The 22,259-nt window shown below is 42.5% G+C and overlaps 1 protein-coding gene and 1 long non-coding RNA gene across 3 annotated transcripts in view; one reads left to right on the forward strand and one right to left on the reverse strand.

Moving 5' to 3' along the window:
• LOC309514401 overlaps positions 1-3,787 on the reverse strand; it is a 32,575-nt gene extending 28,788 nt beyond the window's left edge. The window contains exons 1-2 of the long non-coding RNA XR_014211965.1: positions 3,535-3,787; positions 991-1,071 (exon numbers count right to left, since the gene is read on the reverse strand). This is a non-coding gene — a long non-coding RNA (uncharacterized lncRNA). The remainder of the gene's footprint in view (positions 1-990; positions 1,072-3,534) is intronic.
• Positions 3,788-3,932: 145 nt separating this feature from the next.
• Positions 3,933-16,318, forward strand: FAM174A (family with sequence similarity 174 member A). Of its 2 annotated transcripts, XM_082191509.1 has the most exons (3): positions 4,041-4,411; positions 10,478-10,612; positions 15,796-16,318. In XM_082191509.1, exons 1-3 carry the CDS (start codon positions 4,056-4,058, stop codon positions 15,797-15,799), a joined length of 495 nt encoding a protein of 164 aa, XP_082047635.1. In that variant the 5' UTR covers positions 4,041-4,055; the 3' UTR covers positions 15,800-16,318. The 2 variants fall into 2 exon arrangements, with proteins under 2 accessions (XP_082047634.1, XP_082047635.1); XM_082191508.1 differs by lacking the exon at positions 15,796-16,318 and having other exon boundaries at positions 3,933-4,411; positions 10,478-10,646.
• Positions 16,319-22,259: the final 5,941 nt, after the last annotated feature.

Genomic DNA, 22,259 nt, shown 5'->3' on the forward strand with positions numbered 1-22,259 from the left:
TTCAAAAACCTCAAAAAGGCTACCACACCGCGTGCTATGAGTTGCTCCTTGAAGTCAAGTCGCAACTGTATTAACGGTTTTAAGAAAAAGGAAACAAACTTGCAAGATGTTTCCGTCTTGTGAAGCAAGCCCATAGGGAAAATCGTCTTGCGAAGCAACTCAAAAAACCAAAAACCCTTTCGTTTTGCGAGTTTTCCGTCTTGTGAGGCATTCGTCTTGCGAGGTACCACTGTATACAGATAAAAATCTTCCTGCCCAGGCAGACAAATATAACCTACAACTAATGAACTGTCATGTAAATTCTCACCATTCACCTACAATAACTATTTTGGGAACTGGGGAAAAATCGTTTTCTCCACAGTAACCGTCAAGTAAATTCTTAATTTTAATACATTATTTAGCAGCTTCAATGCCGTTTACCGAAATTCAAGATCTGTCTCCCTTTTGTCATGTAAAACATTTGAAATGGACCACAGCTTCCATTGTAAGTGAAGGAGAGTGGCAGACATAGAGTGCCAGACAGCCTTTTTAATAAACACTAAATTCCAGTGACTGCTGAAAGCCTCCATTTCTGTATATTCCATTCTGTTCTCTTTAATTTCAAAAGTAAATCAGTTTCTAACAACAAAAAGAGAGAGCAAAATCTTGATCTGAGGCCCCATCTGCACTATGCATTTAAAGCAGTATCACACCACTTCAAACAGTCATGACTTCCCCCAAAATGCAGTTTGATGTTAAGGGTGCTGAGAATTGCTAAGAGATCCCCATTTGCTACACAGAGAAACAATTATCAGAATTCCCAGGGAAGAGGGACTGACTGTTAAACCACTCTGAGAATTTTAGTTCCAGGTGATTCTTTGGGAAGAAGTCTTGACTGTTTAAAGTTGAATAATACAATACAGCTTTAAATGTATAGTACAGATGGGGCATAGGTCTCAAAAGTCCAAGGCTCACACACTGCATTCACACTGTTGTCCTTCGAACACTTACTTGAGAGAGTGATCCCACTGAACACAATAGAACTTAGTTTTCAAGTAAGCATGGATAGTCCAACAGTTTTTTCCTGAAACACTGTATGACAAACAATTGCAATTTATTTTGACTATATGGTCAAAATATATAAAATATATAAATCTATATAAAAACCTAGCAAGCAAGCAGCAAACAGCACACCCTATTTTTGCTGAATAACACAAATGCAAATATGAAACTGGAAAGATAAAAGTTCTAAAACATGCACAACACTCCAACCATAAAACATTATAATTGATGGGACTAGTTTTACGGGGTAAAAATCAGTATCCATTTGGCACTGTGGTCTGTAACTAATAGCCCAATTCTATATGCTTTAAATAGAGCAGTATAAATAATGTCATCAGCACATCATAAGAAAAAGGCATATTATGTGACTGCCAATAGGAGTGTGGATAAAACAGTGTCATGTACATGTGGAGGAATACTGATAAATTTGTAGAATTATGAAGCAAAATCTGGCCCATTTCTAACTGCTGCCCAAGGTAGTGTAACTCCAACACCACCCCTACCTTCTCATGGTGAAAAATGACAATATGCTGATGGCAAAATTACATCAACATTGGGGGGGGGGTGAACCTCCCTCTCTTATATACAGTGGTACCTCTGGTTACATACGCTTCAGGTTACATACGCTTCAGGTTACAGATTCCACTAACCCAGAAATAGTACCTCAGGTTAAGAACTTTGCTTCAGGATGAGAACAGAAATCATGCTCCAGTGGCGTGGCATCAGCGGGAGGCCCCATTAGCTAAAGTGAGAGCCAGTGTGGTGTAGTGGTTAAGAGCAGTAGACTCGTAATCTGGGGAACCGGGTTCACTTCTCCGCTCCTCCACATGCAGCTGCTGGGTGACCTTGGGCCAGTCACACTTCTCTGAAGTCTCTCAGCCCCACCTCACAGAGTGTTTGTTGTGGGGGAGGAAGGGAAGGAGAATGTTAGCCGCTTTGAGACTCCTTCGGGTAGTGATAAAGCAGGATATCAAATCCAAACTCTTCTTCTTCTCTTCTAAAGTGGTGCTTCAGGTTAAGAACAGTTTCAGGTTAAGAATGGACCTTAAGTTAGTAGGACAAAGCCTGAGCTTAGAGGGAAAAGGCTGCAGGCTGAAAAGGCAGGAAAAAAGCATGACTGATTTCTGCTTGAATCTGAGGCTGTGGCTATGGGAGAAGCAAAACCCTTTTGGGATGCTAAGGCTCCATCGTAATCTCAGATTAGATATGTCTGTAAGAAAGTCATATATCCTATAGACACCAGTCTCTGCTGTGTCTCCTTTCCAAAAGGAAACTCAGACCCGGGATGAACACCTGGAACTCCTTGAATCTTGCACCGCTCAGAGGCATACAACAACAACAACAACAGCAACAACAATGAAGTAGACATGGTCATCAGATCTTTCATGGGATGAGCAAAGAGCTGAAGGGGGAGGTGTTTTGTGCGCAAGAGAGGAACCATGAAGAAACACTGCCAGGCAGTGGAGACAACACTGAGCCAGCTGAGCCAATGGTCCGCCATGGTGTAAGGTAATTTCCAGTGTTCCTATGAGATGAACAAGAGTGCAAACTGGTTTATGGCAGCCTGTGCCTGGAGCTTGGCCCTGAATCCTGGGTGTCAGGAGACGGGTTTGCGCTATGCATTTGTGCCGAAGGAAAGGCTTTCTCGGCAGCCACTTTCCTACTGTTGCAGATGTCGCTCCTTTCTTTCTGTCTGTCTGCTCTTCAGGTAGAAATACCGGCTGACAAAAACTGTTGGTGTCAAGAGAATATACACACACACACACACACACACACACACACACATAATTAAGAATATACATATGGGCAATATATATGGTCATGTTATTGTTGTTTAGTTGTTTAGTTGTGTCCGATTCTTCGTGACCCCATGGACCAGAGCACGCCAGGCACTCCTGTCTTCCACTGCCTCCCGCAGCTTGGTCAAACTCATGTTTGTAGCTTTGAGAACACTGTCCAACCATCTCGTCCTGTCATCCCCTTCTCCTTGTGCCCTCCATCTTTCCCAACATCAGGGTCTTTTCCAGGGAGTCTTCTCTTCTCCTGAGGTGGCCAAAGTACTGGAGCCTCAGCTTCAGGATCTGTCCTTCCAGTGAGCACTCAGGGCTGATTTCCTTAACAATGGATAGGTTTGATCTTATTGCAGTCCATGGGACTCTCAAGAATCTCCTCCAGCACCATAATTCAAAAGCATCAATTCTTCAGCGATCAGCCTTCTTTATGGTCCAGCTCTCACTTCCATACATCACTACTGGGAAAACCATAGCTTTAACTATACAGACCTTTGTTGGCAAGGTGATGTCTCTGCTTTTTAAGATGCTGTCTAGGTGTCTTTATATGTGTGTGTGTGTGTGCACGCGCGCAATATAAAATGTCAAAATAAATTGCATTTTTTGTGTCATTAAACCTAATACGGTATTTATAAACATGAATTCCAAATATCGTTAAATCATATGTACAAACTGGCTACACATGAAGAAGTTGTGTACCAACCTAGACTTGCCATGGGCATCGATAGGAACTTGCCGGATTTGACTAAGGATCTGGCATCTCCCCACCTGCAAACAGGGAGCAATATTGAGGGGGGGGTTGCTGTTTGTTTGATTGTTTTTAAAAAAAACACCCAAAAAAACCGAGTGGCCTTGTGTTCCCGGGGGAGGTATTTGAGTTTTGTCTGGGTCCCCGAAAACCCCATCCGTGGCCCCTCTTTCAAGGGGGGGGCTCTTTGGCTACTAGACATGACAAGAAAAAAACCCCGGCCTCCCCTTCCTCTTTCCTCCATCGAGCATCCCGGGCGAAAGGAGAGACCGAGGGCCCTTGCTGCGCCTGCGCAATAACCGGCCCTTTCGGTCACGTGGGAGCAGGCCCGCCTGAGGCGCGAGGGCGGGAGTCTCGGCCGGGAGACTTCCATGGCCGCGCCGTGTGAGGGGAAAGATGAGGACTTCCGCTCCTGCTTCCTGCTCTCCTGACAGGCCCCGCGGCGGCGCTTAGGCCGCACGGTTGGACGGGCTGCCATGCGGCGGCTGTGGCCGGGGCTGCTACTCCTGCTGCTGGCCGCGCTGTGGGGCGGGGAAGCGCTCCCGGCTCAGGGGCTCTTGAGGCCGCCGCCTTCCTCGCCTCCGCCGGCAGCGCCGTCGTCGCCCTCTGCCTCCGCGGCGCCCGGCGGCCACGACGCCGCGCCCGCCCTGGGCAGCAGCGGTTCCCCCGTGGGCGAGGCGGCGCGGAGCAGCAATGCGAGTGGGGTGGGCAGCGTGGCCGCCGCTGTGCCCGCCCCGCCTGAGCGCAACCAGCTCATGACCCAGCGCGCCCTCTCGGTCCTGGTCCTGGCCAGCGCCGCGCTCATCGTCTACTTCGTCATCCGGACCGTGCGGTGAGCCTGGGGCAGCAGGAGGGACCCCTGTAATCTGTCTACCCAGCGATCGATCGCTCATTCGATATCGGAAGGGTTTGGGGATCTCCCCCTCCTCGTTTCCACTTGGCTTTGGGGAAACTGAGTCTGAGGGGTGTCCCGTCCCCCTCCCCCCTCCAAGAAGAAGGGGAGGGAGGTTGGCTAGGGTGTCCTCTCCCTTTCTCAGCCCTGTTGCATCTTAGAATCACGGAAGGGACCCCGAGAAGTCATCTAGTCCAACCCTGCTTGCAATGATAGCCATCTCGAGGTCTTCCACGTCGGAGAGGAGGGAGCAAGCTTCATTTTCTCCTGCTCTGGAGGGTGGCTTCAAGTTACAAGAAAGAAGTTTCTAATAATGATAATAGTAGTAATAATTATTATTTATTTATACCCCACCCATCTGCCTGGATCTCCCCAGGCACTCTGGGCGGCCCCCAGCACAATATTAAAAACAGGATAAGACATCAAACATTAAAAACTTCCCTAAACAGTGCTGCTTTCAGATGTCTTCCAAAAGTCAGATAGTTGTTTATATCCTTGACATCTGAAGGGTGCCACTACTGAGAAGGCCCTCTGCTCAGTTCCCTGTAACCTCACTTCTCGCAGGGAGGGAACTACCAGAAGGCCCTCGGCGCTGGACCTCAGTGTCCGGGCTGAACGATGGGGGTGGAGACACTCCTTCAGGTATACTGGGCCGAGACCGTTTAGGGCTTTAAAGGTCAGCACCAACACTTTGAATCACGGAAGGGACCGTCATCTAGTCCAACCTCACCCCTGCAATGCAGGAATATGCATGGAGGAGATATGGCAGCCATCTCAAGGTCTTTCATGTGGGAGAGAGAGCAAGCTTTCCCCCCCTTTCTCCTTCTCTAGAGGGTAGGATGCAAACCAGTGGCTTCAAGTTACAAGGAAGGAGGTTCTGACTAAACATCAGAGAAAACTTTGAGCTGTTTGACAGTGGAACAGTCTCCATCAGGAATTTGTGGTCTCTCCTTCCTTGGAGATTTTAAAGCAGAGTTTGGATCTGTTTCAGATGCTTTAGCTGAGATTCCTGCACTGCAGGGGGTTGGACTAGATGACCCATGGGGTCCCTTCCAACTCTTCAGTTCTGTGACCCATGGCCCTCTCTTATTACACACCTGCGAAACATCCCCTTTAGGCTGTCGTGTGTTCCCCTGGTCCTTGTTTACCTTGGTGTATCTGATAGAGCACATGTCGCTGGTGTATCTGATTCAAGCCTGGCACTCCTTATCTTAAGTGCTATCTTATGTGTTTCTGGAAGGTCATTTCTGGGCAGGTTTTGCATCCAGTGAAAGGGACTGCTGCTTAGCATAATGATCATTTTGTAGTTAAATAAGACTGGAGAGAGAAGTCGTAACTAGCAGAGTTCCACTGTAGACTCGAGGCCAGCAACTGGGGAGCCTGTGGCACAAACCCTGAGAAACTAGCAGTACTTGTGTTGGATTAACATATTCAGTACGCAGGTAGATCTATATAAAAAACTGCACGTTTTCCTGAGTATATGTATCTAAAACAAGTAAGCAGTGGGCTTTAAAAGCCATGAAACAAACCTTTCTCTGTAATCTAGTCCTGTGTGGGAACTAATTTGTTTTGTGGTATAGTGTGACTTTGTTTGGGATGTTGTATGCATCTGGGAAAAACGCATAGAAGGGCAACCAAAATATCAAGGATCTGAAGCAGCTTCTATGTTTTGAAGAAGAAGAAAAAAACAGCCTAGAGGGTAATCTATATGCACAAGATGCTGGTGTTAGTTAAGCCACCAAATGTTACCCCAGATCCAAGCTGCACTCAGTAGCATAGCTCTGCGTAAGCCTTTAAAATAGTCTGAACCTGGGTTGCCGAGTCATGTGAGTGAGCCGAACATGCTCAGGATCTGGCCTAAGTTTCTGGTCATGCTCCACACTCACTTTCACTGCTATCTGGTGAGCATAATTAAACTCCATCTTTGCTTTTCAGTTTGGAGTTAGAGGGAGCATTGTGATGCCCTACCGCTTAGTTACACTGCATGTTGGAGGCACAACACAGCTACTTCTGGTGCAGCTTCCAACTTGAGAGGAAGGTTGGAGTTGATTGTTTGGACAGTGAGCAGCCAGGCACTCCGCACCCAAACCAAACCAAATCCCACCCTTTCCCGTGTTCTGGAGAGGAAGGGTTGGAGGGGCCATTTGAGTGATGGCTGGCATTCTGTGTCCTACCTCTCCTCAATAGCCTCCCAACCTGACTGCAACATGGTTCATGGATCTAAGCCATATTGAGCTCAGTGGGAGTAACTTCTGAGAAAACATGCAGTGAAGGAAAAGTCTGATGACCACAGATTTTGACTTGGCTGCCAAGTCGGTGCAAGCTTTATTGACTCCTTTATATAGAAAAGCAGGGCACTTTGTAGCCTAACTTCCTTTGTATATTAATGTATATGCATGCATGTGTGTTTGTGTGATGTATATACATTTATTTATTTTTGCTAAGGACCATTCAATCCTGCAAATCCACCTACAGTTGGAATAATAATAATAATAAGAGGAAGAAGAAGAAGTCTGAAATGGTAGAGCCCATGTGCATGTGCAGGTTTACCAATGTATTTAAAATTTATTTTGATTAGATCTTATATTGTTACTGTATCCTACCTTCCTTATGTTATGGAGCTAAAGGCAGGGTACATGTAGTTCCCAGTAATTCACCCCTCAAAAGCTGTGACCAGATCCAGGCCTGCTTATCTTTAGCAATGGCCTTCAGAAGGATGGTGTGACAACACATTATGAAATTATGTATTGATTTTTCAACCTTAAGAATTTTCTCTTCCCACTCCCACCCCACACCTTCTTTTTCTAAACCATGTAGAATTTACTTAGTAAATTCACGGCTACACTACGTGATTATAGTAGCTGACTTTGCTCTTAAGGGGATTAGACAAGTTCATGGAGAATACATCTATCCACAAGTGTTAGTCCTGATAGGGTTAAGTAGAGTTTCCACAATCAGCAGCAGTATACCTGTGAACAGCATGCTGATAACATGCAACATATGGGTGTTGGTGAGAGCTGTCAATTTCATATCCTGTCTCTTAGCATTCCAAAAGGATCTGTTGAAAATGTTTGTTTATTTTATTATAGGTATTAATTGACCGCCCTTTGTTTGAACTTTTCTTACAGAATAAAAATTAATACATAAACTATAACAGGAAAAATAGAAAGGGGATAAGAAAACCATAAACTGTGAAATAGGAGGATGGACTGTAGGGCTTGTTGAGCAGAGCTCTTTTATGATTTGAAGCATCATATTCTGTAAGGACTATAGTCTCTGAGAAAAACGACTGACAAGTCGGTACATGTCATATGTTGCATCAGTCTCATTTTGCATTAACCAGAAGATAGATATATTCTAAATAAAGAATCAGAATGTCCAAAATGTATTTCAGCATAAAATCGGCAACCTGGATAGAATTTAAAATGGCATTTGCACAAATTACAGAGTAAGCCTTTTCAAGGACAACTGACAAAGTTCTGGATATTAAATCTACATCTTGTGAATTCATGGAAGTGTGCTCACTTTCAAGGAATATTCTGTAGAAATGGAATACTTAAAATGAAGTGGCTGCTTTATTGTTTCAACTTATTTTTCTGCTTCAAGAACAAAAAATACATTAGAGAGAAGTTACATTTTCTTCACATAACTCAGGCAAATGTATTCTTAAAATGTTCATTTGTGTAATGCATGCATTTCATCAGAATGAGTTTCATAAATGCTTAAACTCCTGTTCTGCATTTGATTGTCATCAGACTTATAATGATACATTTAAATTACAGATTTTCTCACAATCATCCTATTTGTGAAAAGCATATAGAGATAGTTTCTGACCAAATTGTTGAACTGTGTTGGACATCTGGCCTTATATTCTTACATAATAAAAAGTTTAAGCCTGCCTTGCACCATTTGTCATATATTGTTCACAGTGAAATTAAGGCTGTTGCGGCTCGGGTGGCGGTTAGGCATTGGAATGTGTTGTTGGTGTTTTGGGGGGCAAGGTGTGGCCATCGCCTTCCCCAACAATTTTGGGTATTCCGCTAAAGGAATCCGGCGGTCGTGGATCCTGTCCGATGCCCGTGTGGCGGGGGGCCATGGCACGACCCTCGGTGACATCAGGAAGAGAGCCTATAGTTGGATTAGCATCAACGGGCTTCCCCTACTGGTGGTTAACCCCTCCTCAGACTCACCCCTCTACGAGTGGGTGGAGTCTAATGTTCCGTGGTCCAATGCCTAAGCCAATACCTTCTCACATGCTGTAATCAGTAAAGTTGTGGCCTTTACCTTACCCATTAACCTTACATTCTGTGTCCACGTGTCTTTATTCCCCAAGCGGGGATCGGGTCCTCGAATCACAAATTAAGGCTGTTGCATAAGACTGTATTTAGTGGGAAACAAGCAACACAGTCCTTCATCTTGTTCTTTAACAGCTTTGCAATAACATTATAGTTTGCATTTTGGCAAATGGTCCCCTCATCCGATTCATCTTTAGCTAAGATTTGTTTTGGCAGCCTTGGACTAGTAACTCTCTTTAGGCCCTGTAATTTATTAAGCGAGAACAAAATCCTGCCTCACTTAGTTGTTGAATATGGATGTGATTAGAATCATAAAACACCCAACATACTTGTAGCATGAAACTTCTGAATGAGAACAAAATGAAAGTTCGTTTTAACTTGTTCCCAAGTAAGTGTGCGTCGGATTGCAGCATTTATATGCTAAGAAATCAATCAGGAAATTATTTTGACAGTGCCCTGCCATAAGGTGGCAGCACCAAGCACATGATTGTGCCATTCCTTGACAGTTGGCATTTTACTGGAATTTCTTCAGACAAGTTTTCAGTGAATTTTTTTCCCTTTGATTTAGTGGCTTAAGTAAGATCTCTGGTATAGACTGCACCATCAGAGTATAATTAAGCTTCTGTAAAATAGATCTGATTTGTGACCTGTTTGCAGTCTTACAGCTCCATCACAGGGTCGTACAAATAGGTCCTGCTGTTCTTCACCTTTTCAGTTATCTTCAGAATATTCTATTTTATTCCCTTCTGATCCAATGTCCTCATCATTCTTTGTCAACATCCCCAGTCCTCACTAGACTGTTTTTGTCTTCCTCCACTTGGGCTTCTCCGCCCCAAGGGCTTTTTTTGACATTCAAAACTTGGGGTTCCCCAGAAACATCTGATACCTCTCTCTTGTGCATAGATGTTGTTCTGGCTACATAAAAAATACTCAAAGACCAACATGTGAAACATATTGGACACAAGTCAATAGCTACATTGGCTGAGTGTTAAAGTAGCAATATTGTATTATTTCCCCAAAATTACAATATGATATTCTGATACAGTGGTACCTCGGGTTAAGAACTTAATTTGTTCTGGAGGTCTGTTCTTAACCTGAAGCTGTTCTTAACCTGAGGTACCACTTTAGCTAATGGGGCCTCCCGCTGCCGCCACTGCACGATTTCTGTTCTCATCCTGAAGCAGCGTTCTTAACCCGAGGTAGTATTTCTGGGTTAGCGGAGTCTGTAACCTGAAGCGTCTGTAACCCGAAGCGTCTATAACCCAAGGTACCACTGTACTTGTGCCTTGGTGGGAGCTTCTGGCTTGAAATTGAGAAGTGTTTTGTGAGTGTGTGTGTTTTCTTATTCAACCATGGAAGAGCACATCCCTCCCTGTTTCCCTTTTGGACTTCTGCAGTTAAGGGAGTAAGATCTGGCAAGATAAAATGCAGGACTATTCATACTGTTTGCTAAATTAAGCTGAATTTTCTTTGAAGCAAACTAAAATTGTGCAATCACATTATACAAATCAATAGTTTTTCAGTGCTTGACTGTCGAATTGGGCATCCTGCTTACGCATGTGAATTACAATAATGCAATGCTTATACAGATGGTTGTTAGTACACTTGAATTCATGTTAGTTTTTCTTAAGTTTTCCTTCAGAGGGGTATTTTAATTCTGTTGTTATTAGTGTGATTCAGTTAATAAATTGTAACCTTTCACACTTTTCAGACTTCGACGAAGAAACAGAAAGACGAGGAGGTATGGGGTTCTGGACACAAACATAGAAAATACAGAGCTGACACCATTGGAACAAGATGATGATGACGACGACACAACACTCTTTGATGCCAATCATCCTCGAAGGTTGGTAGACAGAGTTTAGGATGTTCTCCTTGTTGTAAGAGGGAACGTGGTACCTCGGGTTAAGGACTTAATTCGTTCCGGAGGTCTGTACTTAACCTGAAACTGTTCTTAACCTGAAGTACCACTTTAGCTAATGGGGCCTCCTGCTGCCGCCGCACCGCTGGAGCCCGATTTCTGTTCTTATCCTGAAGCAAAGTTCTTAACCTGAAGCACTATTTCTGGGTTAGCGGAGTGTGTAACCTGACGCGTATGTAACCTGAAGCGTATGTAACCCGAGGTACCACTGTATATGACTGGAAACCAAGCGTGATGTATTTCATTCTGCATCCATGGATGAAGTGGATGTTTTGAAAAGATATAAAAATGCCTCTGTAACCAGAGGCACTGGTTGTTCTTTTAAGGAAGGCACGGTACATCTGTGTAATATTGTCTTGGGGCATTCCAAGCACAGTTGCCAAACCTACTTGCATGCAGCCTCCCTTTGCCAACATCAGACATGAGAGAAATAGTTATCCCCAAACTTATGTATGAGAATCTTAGATCTGTGACTTTTAATTTAGGAATAAGTCGTTTGTATTCTTTGTTCTGTAGCATACTTTACATGGTGCTGTTTTAGTTCCATGGGCATTTGATTTATTTAAATACTTAAATTGCCTATTTTTTATGTCCCTGTTCTTAGAAAGTCATACTGCATACCAGGCTTTCTGTAAGCTATTAAACTCCAGAAATAATGGCAATGTCTAATTAATTAAGGATTCTATCCTTACATGATATTGTTGGTAGTATTTCATTTCTCAAATAGTAGCTGTGTTAAGTCTCTCAGGTGGCACAGGTCTTCTTGTGTGTTGTAGACTAATTGGATTTATTGTGGCATGGGACTTCACTTGTAACAACCTAGTTTTGCAATGTACAGTGGTACCTTAAGTACTTAATTTGTTCCGGAGGTCCGTTCTTAACCTGAAACTGTTCTTAACCTGAAGCACCACTTTAGCTAATGGGGCCTCCTGCTGCTGCCACACCGCCGGAGCACGATTTCTGTTCTCATCCTGAAGCAAAGTACTTAACCTGAAGCACTATTTCTGGGTTAGTGGAGTCTGTAACCTGAAGCGTATGTAACCTGAAGCGTATGTAACCTGAGGTACCACTGTAGATGTAAAGCTGTGTTGACACTCTCATCTCCAGTGATATTTGAGATAATTCTTTTATTAAACAAATGTCAGCAGCTTTCTCATGTCTTTTATACAGAAGACATGTAAATTTAAAATAGTAAAAAAATTCTTAAAAGTGAGACACTCCCAATCAGCAGAATTAAAATTTAGTTTGCCTTAAAAAGCAAGTAAAACACAGAACACTACTAAACTGGCCTCTAGCATACAGTTTTTGTCTAGTTGGATGCCATTATTTTCAGTATTAAGATGTTGGGCAGAATAGGAGTTGTGTTTGTTGTGTCAGTGGATATTGCCGTAGACTGGACAGCTTCATGGCAAATTGTACCTTTACTTGAGTTTATTTATTTATTTAGCAGTTAAGGCCATAGCTTCAAATAAGACTATTTGATTTAAGAAAGGATCAGCTTCTTAACCTACCAACATTTTTTGGCCAGCTCTACTAAAATTGCACAGGAAGGCAAAAATGAGATTCTATCTAAATCTTTGAGCTAGTGCATGGTTGTTATTTTTGTGTATATGTCTCGAGATACAGAAACAACTTCTTTTTAAAACAAAAACAACACAGTTTAGATAGATGCACTTCTAGTTGATAATTACTTGTAATACAGTTCTGTATGCTAAAATGGGGGAAATTGAGTGAAATATACTCAATATTAGAGGAACAGCAACAATCAGTTGTTCATTGTTGATATGAATACAGCTCATTTCCCATGGGAAAGCACAGTAAGATAATTGCACTTTTACGGCTGTGCTTTGGCTTTTGTTTTCTCAACAAAATTGGGCAATCTTTTCCAAGTCTCTCTCTGGAATATAGCTAACTTGCTTGAATGCCCTATTTCCCCATTAGTTCTTATACATGCTGTCTCATTTCCTAATTTTGCAAAGTACTTTATAAACATTATTAGAATTCATGGTTCCCTCTGCTTTTATAAAAAAAATTGAGGTTGCTTTGCTGCTTCAGGTTTAGAAACAGTTCCATCATGGTATCTGCCCCAAAGCTTACAGACTATATTTTCCAAGATATATATTTTTTCCAAACTGAGTATATTCTGTTCTGTTTTGAGTGTTTAATTTGTGTTTCACTCTTGCATATATTGAAACTTTCATACCCTTGCTGTATATTAGTCATGCCAATTCCAAGTTCAGGAATCCTGACGTGCTACAATAACACTAGCCATTGCAAAGCATCCTCTAGGGGTTGTAAAGTGCGATAAGAAATGTTGGGAAGGAGATGTGTATCACATCTTCCAGAAGCTACCCTTTCCCTGAAACTCGCATCCCTAAGCTGCTTCAACTTGCAAACATGTGCCTGAAACCTCACAATGGAAAAACAACTCTAGGTAGGAATTAAGGCAAAGGCTTAAGCACGCACAGCTCTCACCACCAGTTACTGGGTGCTGGGACATTTTCCCCAATCCTCTGAAGAATACTGCATATCTTGATTCAACACATCCAGATCTTTAAAATAATTAGCGTGGTTATTAATTATTAGAGAGGGGACTGACTCTCTGCCTGTTCTGCCTTGTAAGAATAGCTGGAGTGAGACCTCTTTGTAGCAATTGCCCTAGGCTCACATTCAGGTATCCACCAAGACAGTGTTTATTTCAAAACAAGGACTCCCTCCCCCCTTCTTCTTAATATCTTCTTAATATTTGTTCTCATTGTTATGGCGAATTTACACCTGTCCCATTGCACCTGGGTGTTCCCTGCCCCTCTATAACAAAATATCCACTCTCTGAATAAAACTAGGTGTAGGAAGAAGGGTTCTTGCCTTGCCTTCTCCCTGACAAGCCATTTTTGGGGCTGAAATAGCATTGGTTACAGGATCATTGTCAAGGAAGCCTCTGCTTGCAGCCTGCAAATCCCTGGTACTGGTTTACTAAGTCAGTAAGGGAAAAAGAAGCTCCTGAATTACATTGAATATGTCTTGAGTACTAATAACTATGTTTAACTGTTGTGAAGCAACCTTATAAATGGCTGTTTGTATATTCTTATGCCTCCAAAACGTATGCAACATTGGTCACAATGACAGATTTGAAAGCTGTCTGGGCAAGGTTACGAACAGACTTCTCTTATCTGCTTGTAATCCATAGAGTATGTTACGCCTTGCTGCAAATATATATACAAGTAATGAATACGACATTGCCTGAGTTGGAAATTCTCAGTGCTATGCTGATAAAGTTATCTACAGTGTTGCAAAATCTAAAAACACAGAAGCAAATGGAACCCTTATCTCTTCAAGGCATTAATATACTGCTTAATCATTAGCATTCCTAAGTGGTGCAAGTCATCTCCTAAAGTCCCTTTTTATAACACGATGTGGTCAAAAGCTGCACTACTTTGAGTCGTGTCAGCAGCAAACAGTTAAAAACAGTGCAGCTTATTTTATTTGCTATAAACATGAAAAAAGTAAATGTCCACAGAAACATTATGCTGCGAGTGCAGAAAGGATATAAATGTTGAAGTAAGAGAAATACTTGGAAAACTGAGTTCTTCTTCTGAGTGCCATTATGAGATGGTTCTAAAAGATACTTAAACAATATCTTAACATCCAATAATGCCTTTATTTATTGAACTGCTTGCATCCTATAAGTAATAGCTAGCTGTGTGTTGTGCAGATAAAGTATGCTCAAAATTGCACTGTGTACCAAAAATAAATTGCTGAGTGGACTGAATATTATTGCTCTGGTAGTTATGATTTCATGACAGGATGGAACTGTAAAGCTTGTGTTTTTTGCTGCAAGAGGGGGATGGAAAGAGATTGATTTAAAGGACAGTGGCTTGGTGGCAAGAAAAGATTGGGGGGGATGGGAGTAAAATGGGATGCAGTATCTCAGTAAAATACATTTCTATAGGTAGTTCTTAATGTTTGATGTTTTATTATGTTTTTATGTGTTGGAAGCTGCCAGAGTAGCTGGGGCACAACCCAGCCAGATGGGCAGGTTATAATAGTAATACTACTACTACAGTGGTACCTCGGGTTACATACGCTTCAGGTTACAGACTCTGCTAACCAAGAAATACTACCTTGGGTTAAGAACTTTGCTTCAGGATGAGAACAGAAATCATGCTCTGGTGGTGCAGCAGGAGGGCCCATTAGCTAAAGTGGTGCTTCAGGTTAAGAACAGTTTCAGGTTAAGAACAGACCTCCGGAACGAATTAAGTACTTAACCCAAGGTACCACTGTACTACTAAATATCATCATCATCATCAGAAAAATTGGATTAGAAGACAATGTCTAGCTTGCTAATCATGATGATTAAGGTCAGAAATAAGAGAACGAAAAGCATTGCATTTTGCAACTTCTGCATTGTAAAATGTTACGGCCACAATTCAAAACACAAACATGTCAGCTTAATTGGCTGGAGTAGATGTGTACCATTGAGTGGAAGGTGCTACTGGTCTGTTATATGAAGTCGTCCCCCACCTTGTTAATCAGGGCTGGGAAACCTGGGACATCTCTCCCCACCACCATGTTGTTGGATTCCTACTGCCATCAGTCTCAGCCAGCAAGGCCAATGGTCAGGGGTAATGGGACCAGTGGCTCTCCATATGTTGTTGGGACTACACGTTCCCTAGCCCTACTGTAATTGAAGAGAAGTCTTCCTATTCACAGCTGTGGTGGGAGAGTCTTGGGGTTTGAGGCCCTGGGCTTGGAGCTGCAGCCTAGAAGCCACAGGAGAAACAGTCATAGCCCCCCACCAATCCATGCCAAAATGCACGTTTCCCCTTCTCTTTGCTTTTGTTTCAATTGCAGTACATCCATTCTTTTGTGGTGGCTTGGTGACTAAGGTAGGGGCTTTTTGGTGTGTGTAGAAGGAAGTTTGAACTCAGCTTTTGGGTCATTGCAAGAATCAAGTACCGGTATGTTAAATGCCGGATATATAATATACACGAAATCCTCTTGTTGCTTTCAAGTGGGTGCAGTGTTGAGGAGATTTGGGTTTTTTTGTGTGTGTTAAAAGATTTCAAACGAATGGTGTTTACTTAAAAAAATATTTTTTTTCTTTGTAGATAAGTATGTGCCTTTTGGGAGAATATTTCAGTTGTGGAGCAACGAAAGAAGGCTGTACAGAAGGAATAAGAAGCCAATATCAGCGTTGGGTGTATACAATTGATCTATATTATGGCATCCTTAGTTTGTTGCAATAAACACTGTAACATTTTATTGTACCTTTTGTATATACAGAAATATTTTAAGTTTGGAGTCTATGGGAAATGTGCACTAAATTTAAAACCTATTTTAAAACAGGGTATTTTCTGCTTATGTTAATTCTGTATGGTGATCTCCCCTTCCACAGAACACTAACTGAGATATATTTGTGGGTTTCTTGACCAACTTAATTTTTTTAGATGAGTGTCAAGTGTGATAACTTACTTATGTGAACTCTCAGCGCCTACTCTTTCATTTAACAGATATATTGCCAAACTTAACTACCCGTGTCAGAGGGGTGTTCCCTCTCCTTTGTAAACTGGATGTACATTATAGATCTGTGTGAGTGATGCAAATAAATGTTTACAGTATTCCTAACACTCATTACTTGTATTCTGTATCTGTTGGTTTTGAATGTAATGCTTCGGACAGCAGGAAATATGCTGATAGTAATCAACCAAAGACTTTTGGTGAGGATGTCCCTGGCTGTCTTTCACAGGCCGGCTGAGATCACTCTGAAGAACGTTTCTGAAAACGATAAGCCTACTCAGCAGGTATAAATAAATGAAGCTTCAGTTTACATTGGGTTTCTTTCAAGCACCATGGACTTCCTAATGAGAGGGAGATCATGAATGGTGTCAGTTATATACTTTAAGTTACACAAAACCCTTAATCCTCCTCTCACTGTGTGTGCGTTCCCCAGAAATTCCCCTAACACAGAAAGTGGTGGGAAGGGGTGAAATGTGATAGGTGGAAGGGAAAATGAGAAAAAGGGTAGAGAGAAATGGAGGGTGTGTGTGAGAGAGACAGACAGACAGACAGACTGGAGTATCTCCAACCCTGCTCACCACTGGCATGAGGTCCCAGGAAGATTTCCTACATTTTATTTATTTATTGAATTTATATATTGAGGAGGAAGCACATGAAGGAGGCCCTCAGGAGATGACCTCAGAGCCCAGGTAGGTTCATATGGAAAGAGGCAATCCTTGAGGTATTACAGCCCTGAGCCGCAAAGCTGAGATTTTCCCATGGGAAATCTCCCTGGAGTGTCATGCTAAATGGTAGAGCAGGCATAGGCAAACTCGGCCCTCCAGATGTTTTGGGACTACAATTCCCATGATCCCTTGTTAACAGGACCAGTGGTCAGGGATGATGGGAATTGTAGTCCCAAAACATCTGGAGGGCCAAGTTTGCCTGTGCCTGTGGTAGAGCATGAGACTCTTTATCTCTTTATCTCAGGGTCATGGGTTCAAGATTCACGTTGGACAAAAAAATCCTGCATTGCAGCAGGCTGGTCTAGATGACCCTCTTGGTCCCTTCCCACTCTACAGTTCTATTATGATTCTATGAAAAAGGTTCCCCGATCCTCTGCTAAGAGATCTGCCGGCAGTTATGTGGAAGCCTTGATGGAAACTGTCCAAAGAAAATCCTTCCAATAGAAGCCGTCTCCAAGCATTCAAAAAGAATGTGTGAAAGTTTAGACTGGAAAGGTGGATGGAGGTGCATGCGTCCCCTTCCCTATCTTAGGTTTTCAGGCATACTTACTTCACTCCTCACCTTTCTTCATTGAGTTGGAAGATCTGAAGAAGTGCATTCAGCCTGACACACTTAGAAGCCTCCCTACGATCCAAGTACCCTGCATCATCCAGACTCCTAATTGCATGGGAGCTCTTAAATGTGTCTAGGCAACTGCTTTTAGAAGCTCTCATCAGACCTTCCTGCCCAACACTGGAAGGCTAGGAATAGAAGAGGTATGCCTGGGAATGTCTCCAGTTTTAAAGCTTACCTGTTCTTTTTGAACTGAATAAGACATTGAAACTTCTCTGTGTGAAACAATTTCCTTCCAATTCCATTTTTAGTTGCTCAGCTTGAGGTGTGAAATTTCATTGGCTGTTCTTATTTTAAATATAATAAAGGAACACTATACTGAGATAGTATATTTAAGCTTTCTCAGATATTTAGTTTTTTCTCTTCTCCACCCCCCCCCCCCAATACATGCTTGAAAAGTGTGATTTCTCCTGCGCATCCCATCTATCCCATTAAAGTGATCTAAAACTGATTTGAAACCAGGATTAGTGGTTTGGGTTTACTAGCATTGAAGAAGGGCTTGCATTTGGAGAGAAATGGGATATACAGTACGGCGATGTTCAGGATCAGCTTGATTTAGTGAGGAATTTCAGAATTGCTGTCTCAAACAGCTGTAATTAGAATGGGAAACTTGTTCAATAACCAGGCTTGCCGAATATTTAAATTTAGTGCCTTTTAACAGCCTTCTTAGCACTAGTATCCTTCATTCAATACTATAATAGCTTCAACAGAGCCATTGAATTTTGAGAGATCAAATTCTAGGAGATCAAATTCTGAAGGAGGGCAAATTGCTATCGAAATGTATGTTAGGACCTGTTAGCTATTCAGATGTTCATTGTAATGTTACAGGCTTTCATCACACTACAAGTGGATAGAAGAACAACATTGTGTTCCAGCACATCCAAATGCCCAAGACGGGGAACACAGTGTGAAGTTTAGTGTTCATAATAACATTCATATAAATAGATAACACCTTCCTTGGAATTTCTGCTGGCTCAGATGTAATGCTACAATGGAATAATTTGTTCGAGCAGTGCAAAGATCCATCCTTAAAAGTTTCATAAATTCAGTACATGTGTGTCAAGTAAATAAATATTTAAGTGGATAAGATGGGCTATGAACCGAGGGACTTGGGTTTCAAATAGCCAGTACTGTACTTCACATGGTGTTTGTGAGGATAAAACACAAGACAGCTATATATGTATGCCATCCTAAGGTTTTTCCTGTGCGCATGTATGTGGTTTTAATACAGTGGTACCTCGTGTTATGTACCATTCCCCCTTACTAATGCTGCGGGTTACACACTCCGCTAACCCGGAAGTAGATGCCCCTTGTTGCGACCTTTGTCCCAGGATGTGAGCGGAAGTCGCGCTCTGGCGGCATGGCAGCAGCAGGAGGCGCTGTTAGTGAAAGCACACCTCATGTTATGAGCTGTTTCCTGTTACGAACGGACCTCTGGAACGGATTAAGTACATAACACGAGGTACCACTGTAAAGTTAGCTTTTTGGCAAACTGATCTTGTCTGATTCATATTTTGTAGTTATCAGGTACCAAACCTGTCAATTACTCTCTTCTTTGTTGTCGTAACAATGATCCTTTAAAAAAAATTGGGCAGTCAACTGAGCAAATCTTCTTTCACTCATCAAACGACCATCCCTGTATAAGTAGCATGTATAATTCTCAGTGTGTGCACTGCTAAGTATTTCATTGCAAGAGATGTTTGGCACTGCAGGCTTAGGGACTGCACCAACAATACATTAATCAGCTTCTGTTTTGTAACAGAAAAATGCACTTGATTTCTTCACAGAGAAATTTCTATGATGCCTTTGTTTGATTTCGAACTCAGATGTAATACTACTCTAGAGGGAAGGAGGGCCAGCATGTATAATAGTGTTCATGGGAGGGTCTAATTTTTTTTATCAAAAGACTAGAATAATTATGTTTATGTTGTATTGTACCTCCTTTTGATATTTTCTTGTGGATTTGAGCTTTTCCTTTTCCAATTGCTTTTATTCGCAGCAACCTGGGATTGGAAATGGTTCCTCATTTCTTACTCTTTTTGTGATTTAAGGCGGAGGACCTTCTCTCATTAGAGAGCAATCCATCAATTCGCAATGGACTCGAGGGTAATCATGTCTGCAGATGGTTGCAGAGACCCTTTGTTACAGAGAAGCATCAATGTTCATTTAGCACAGATTTAAAAAACAACAACTACCAGACTGTGCACAAGGCTGACACTTAAATATTGAACTAATGTTATTAGTACAGTCATGTTGTTGTTGTTGTTTAGTCGTGTCCGACTCTTCGTGACCCCCTGGACCAGAGCACGCCAGGCCCTCCTGTCTTCCACTGCCTCCCGCAGTTTGGTCAAACTCATGCTGGTAGCTTCGAGAACACCATCCAACCATCTCGTCCTCTGTCGTCCCCTTCTCGTTGTGCCCTCCATCTTTCCCAACATCAGGGTCTTTTCCAGGGAGTCTTTTCTTCTCATGAGGTGGCCAAAGTATTGGAGCCTCAGCTTCACAATCTGTCCTTCCAGTGAGCACTCAGGGCTGATTTCCTTAAGAATGGATAGGTTTGATCTTCTTGCAGTCCATGGGACTCTCAAGAGTCTCCTCCAACACCATAATTCAAAAGCATCAATTCTTCAGCGATCAGCCTTTATGGTCGAGCTCTCACTTCAATACATCACTACTGGGAAAACCATAGCTTTTACTATACGGACCTTTGTTGGCAAGGGGATGTGTCTACTTTTTAAGATGCTAGTATGTAGAATAAACTGATCTGGTCCATACATAGTTTATGCATGCTTTCTGATCTCCATATGATTCGATTTTAGCATTTTAACATCGTACCCAAATGGGAAAACATTTCTGATTCTCAGTAGAGCAAGGAAGTTGAGCAAAATCAGATACAGTCATACCACTTGTTATGTTCGGTTCAGGTTACGTTCTTTCAGGATACATCCCGCGGCAACCCGGAAGTAATGGAACAGGTTACTTCCGGGTTTCTCCGCTCGCGCATGCGCAGACACTCAAAATGACGTTACGCGTATGCGCAGAAACAGTGAGACGAGCAGACGTGGGTTGCATTCTGCTCATGTTGCGAACAGGGCTCTGGAACGGATCCGTTCACAACCAGAGGTACCACTGTATACAGTATTCAACTGCAAGTACGTTGATCATATGACGGTCTGTCTCCCCTTCCTGCTTTTACCCTTCTGGCAGATGCACAATTATGCCAAGCCTATAGCACAATGCTTTTCTTGTCATGATAAATGGAAGGCTATGCAACATGTAGGAGCCAAAGACCAACTACCAGTAGCCCTACCCAAGGCTTGGTTTTGTTTGCTTTACTCATTGCTCCTTCTAAGAAAGTGTATTTCTCTCTTTCCCCCTACCACTCCACTGTGAGGGCTGAAAAGCACAATCAGTATTGTTGTAGGCTACACAACACTTCATAATGAATCCCAAATCAGTACAAATAACTTTTTCGGCAGTGTATAAACGCCTGTATTATGCTACCCTGAATAGACTGAATAGACGGAGAATGATTGCCTTTTGGAGTAATGAATTGAACTTGTAGGGATCTGCCAATTTAGCATGCCTGGTTTTTCAAAACAAAGCCATCTTAATGAGCTGCCCTGCGCTACTGACATGAGAGAGGAGCGCAAGTTGTATCCGCCTGCGAAAACTTGAGTGCATCCTTCCACCAAAGGCTCATCTGCTCCCACCTGTCTGGGAGTCAAATTAGACATGATACTAAATGTGACATTGGCCTCTACATCAGGGGTCTCTTTATCTGGATAAGAATAGGAATGGGCGGTTTTCACAGAAACCATAGGGGGAGAGAGAATAACCCTTCCCTCTCCACCCCAGCTGCCAATTCTGGCCAAAAAAAATCATTTTTTTTCCTCTCCCACTCCCACCACTATTAGCATTAGGAAAAAGAGCTTCTAATGGGATCACGAGCACTAATTTCTAAGATTAGAGCAGCAGGAGGCATTTTCATTGAGACTGCAGATGGCGAAAGGAAGTCTTTGGCTTGTATTCAATATGAGATTAAGTAACTGTCCTGTTAGCGCAAGAATTTGCACTCGCGCAATGCGACTTTCCTCCTCCCATGATCCCCCTAAATCTCTTCTCGGACGTCTCCAGCGATCCAGAGCAGATTTGGGGTGAGGGGAGCCCTGTTGCAGAAGCATAAATCCTTGCACTGACTGGACGGTTGGATATATGTACACACTGGAGCTGCAATTTGCAAAGTGGATTACCAATCTTTCTTTCCAGGTAACTCTGGAACTGTAGTACCGTGAGGGAAATAGGGGTTTCCTAACAACTCTCAGCACCCTTAGCAAACTACAGTTGGCAGCAGTTTTTTTTTGGGGGGGGGAGCCATGGTATAACAGTACTTTAAATGTACAGCACTGATGAGGTCAAAGTTTCCTGTTTTTTGGTTCTGTGCTTTAAAAACAAATGAAAGAAGCAGAGCTCAAAAGATCAAGTTACTTTTCAATAGCCCCCATTTATTTTATCTAAAAGATTTATATTCTGCCTTTTGATCAAGTGGTGATCCTCAAGATACCTTACAAACGGACTGGAAAACCAAAACATACACAATAAAAGCATTCCTTAGTCCAGGGGTCTGCAACCTTTAAGACAAAAAGAGCCACTTGGACCCGTTTCCGAAGGGGGGGAAAACTGGGAGCCGCAAAACCATTGCGACATTTAAAACAAA

The sequence above is a fragment of the Podarcis vaucheri genome (genome assembly GCF_965113315.1).
Source record: "Podarcis vaucheri genome assembly, chromosome: 11".
Classification (NCBI taxonomy): Eukaryota; Metazoa; Chordata; class Lepidosauria; order Squamata; family Lacertidae; genus Podarcis; species Podarcis vaucheri.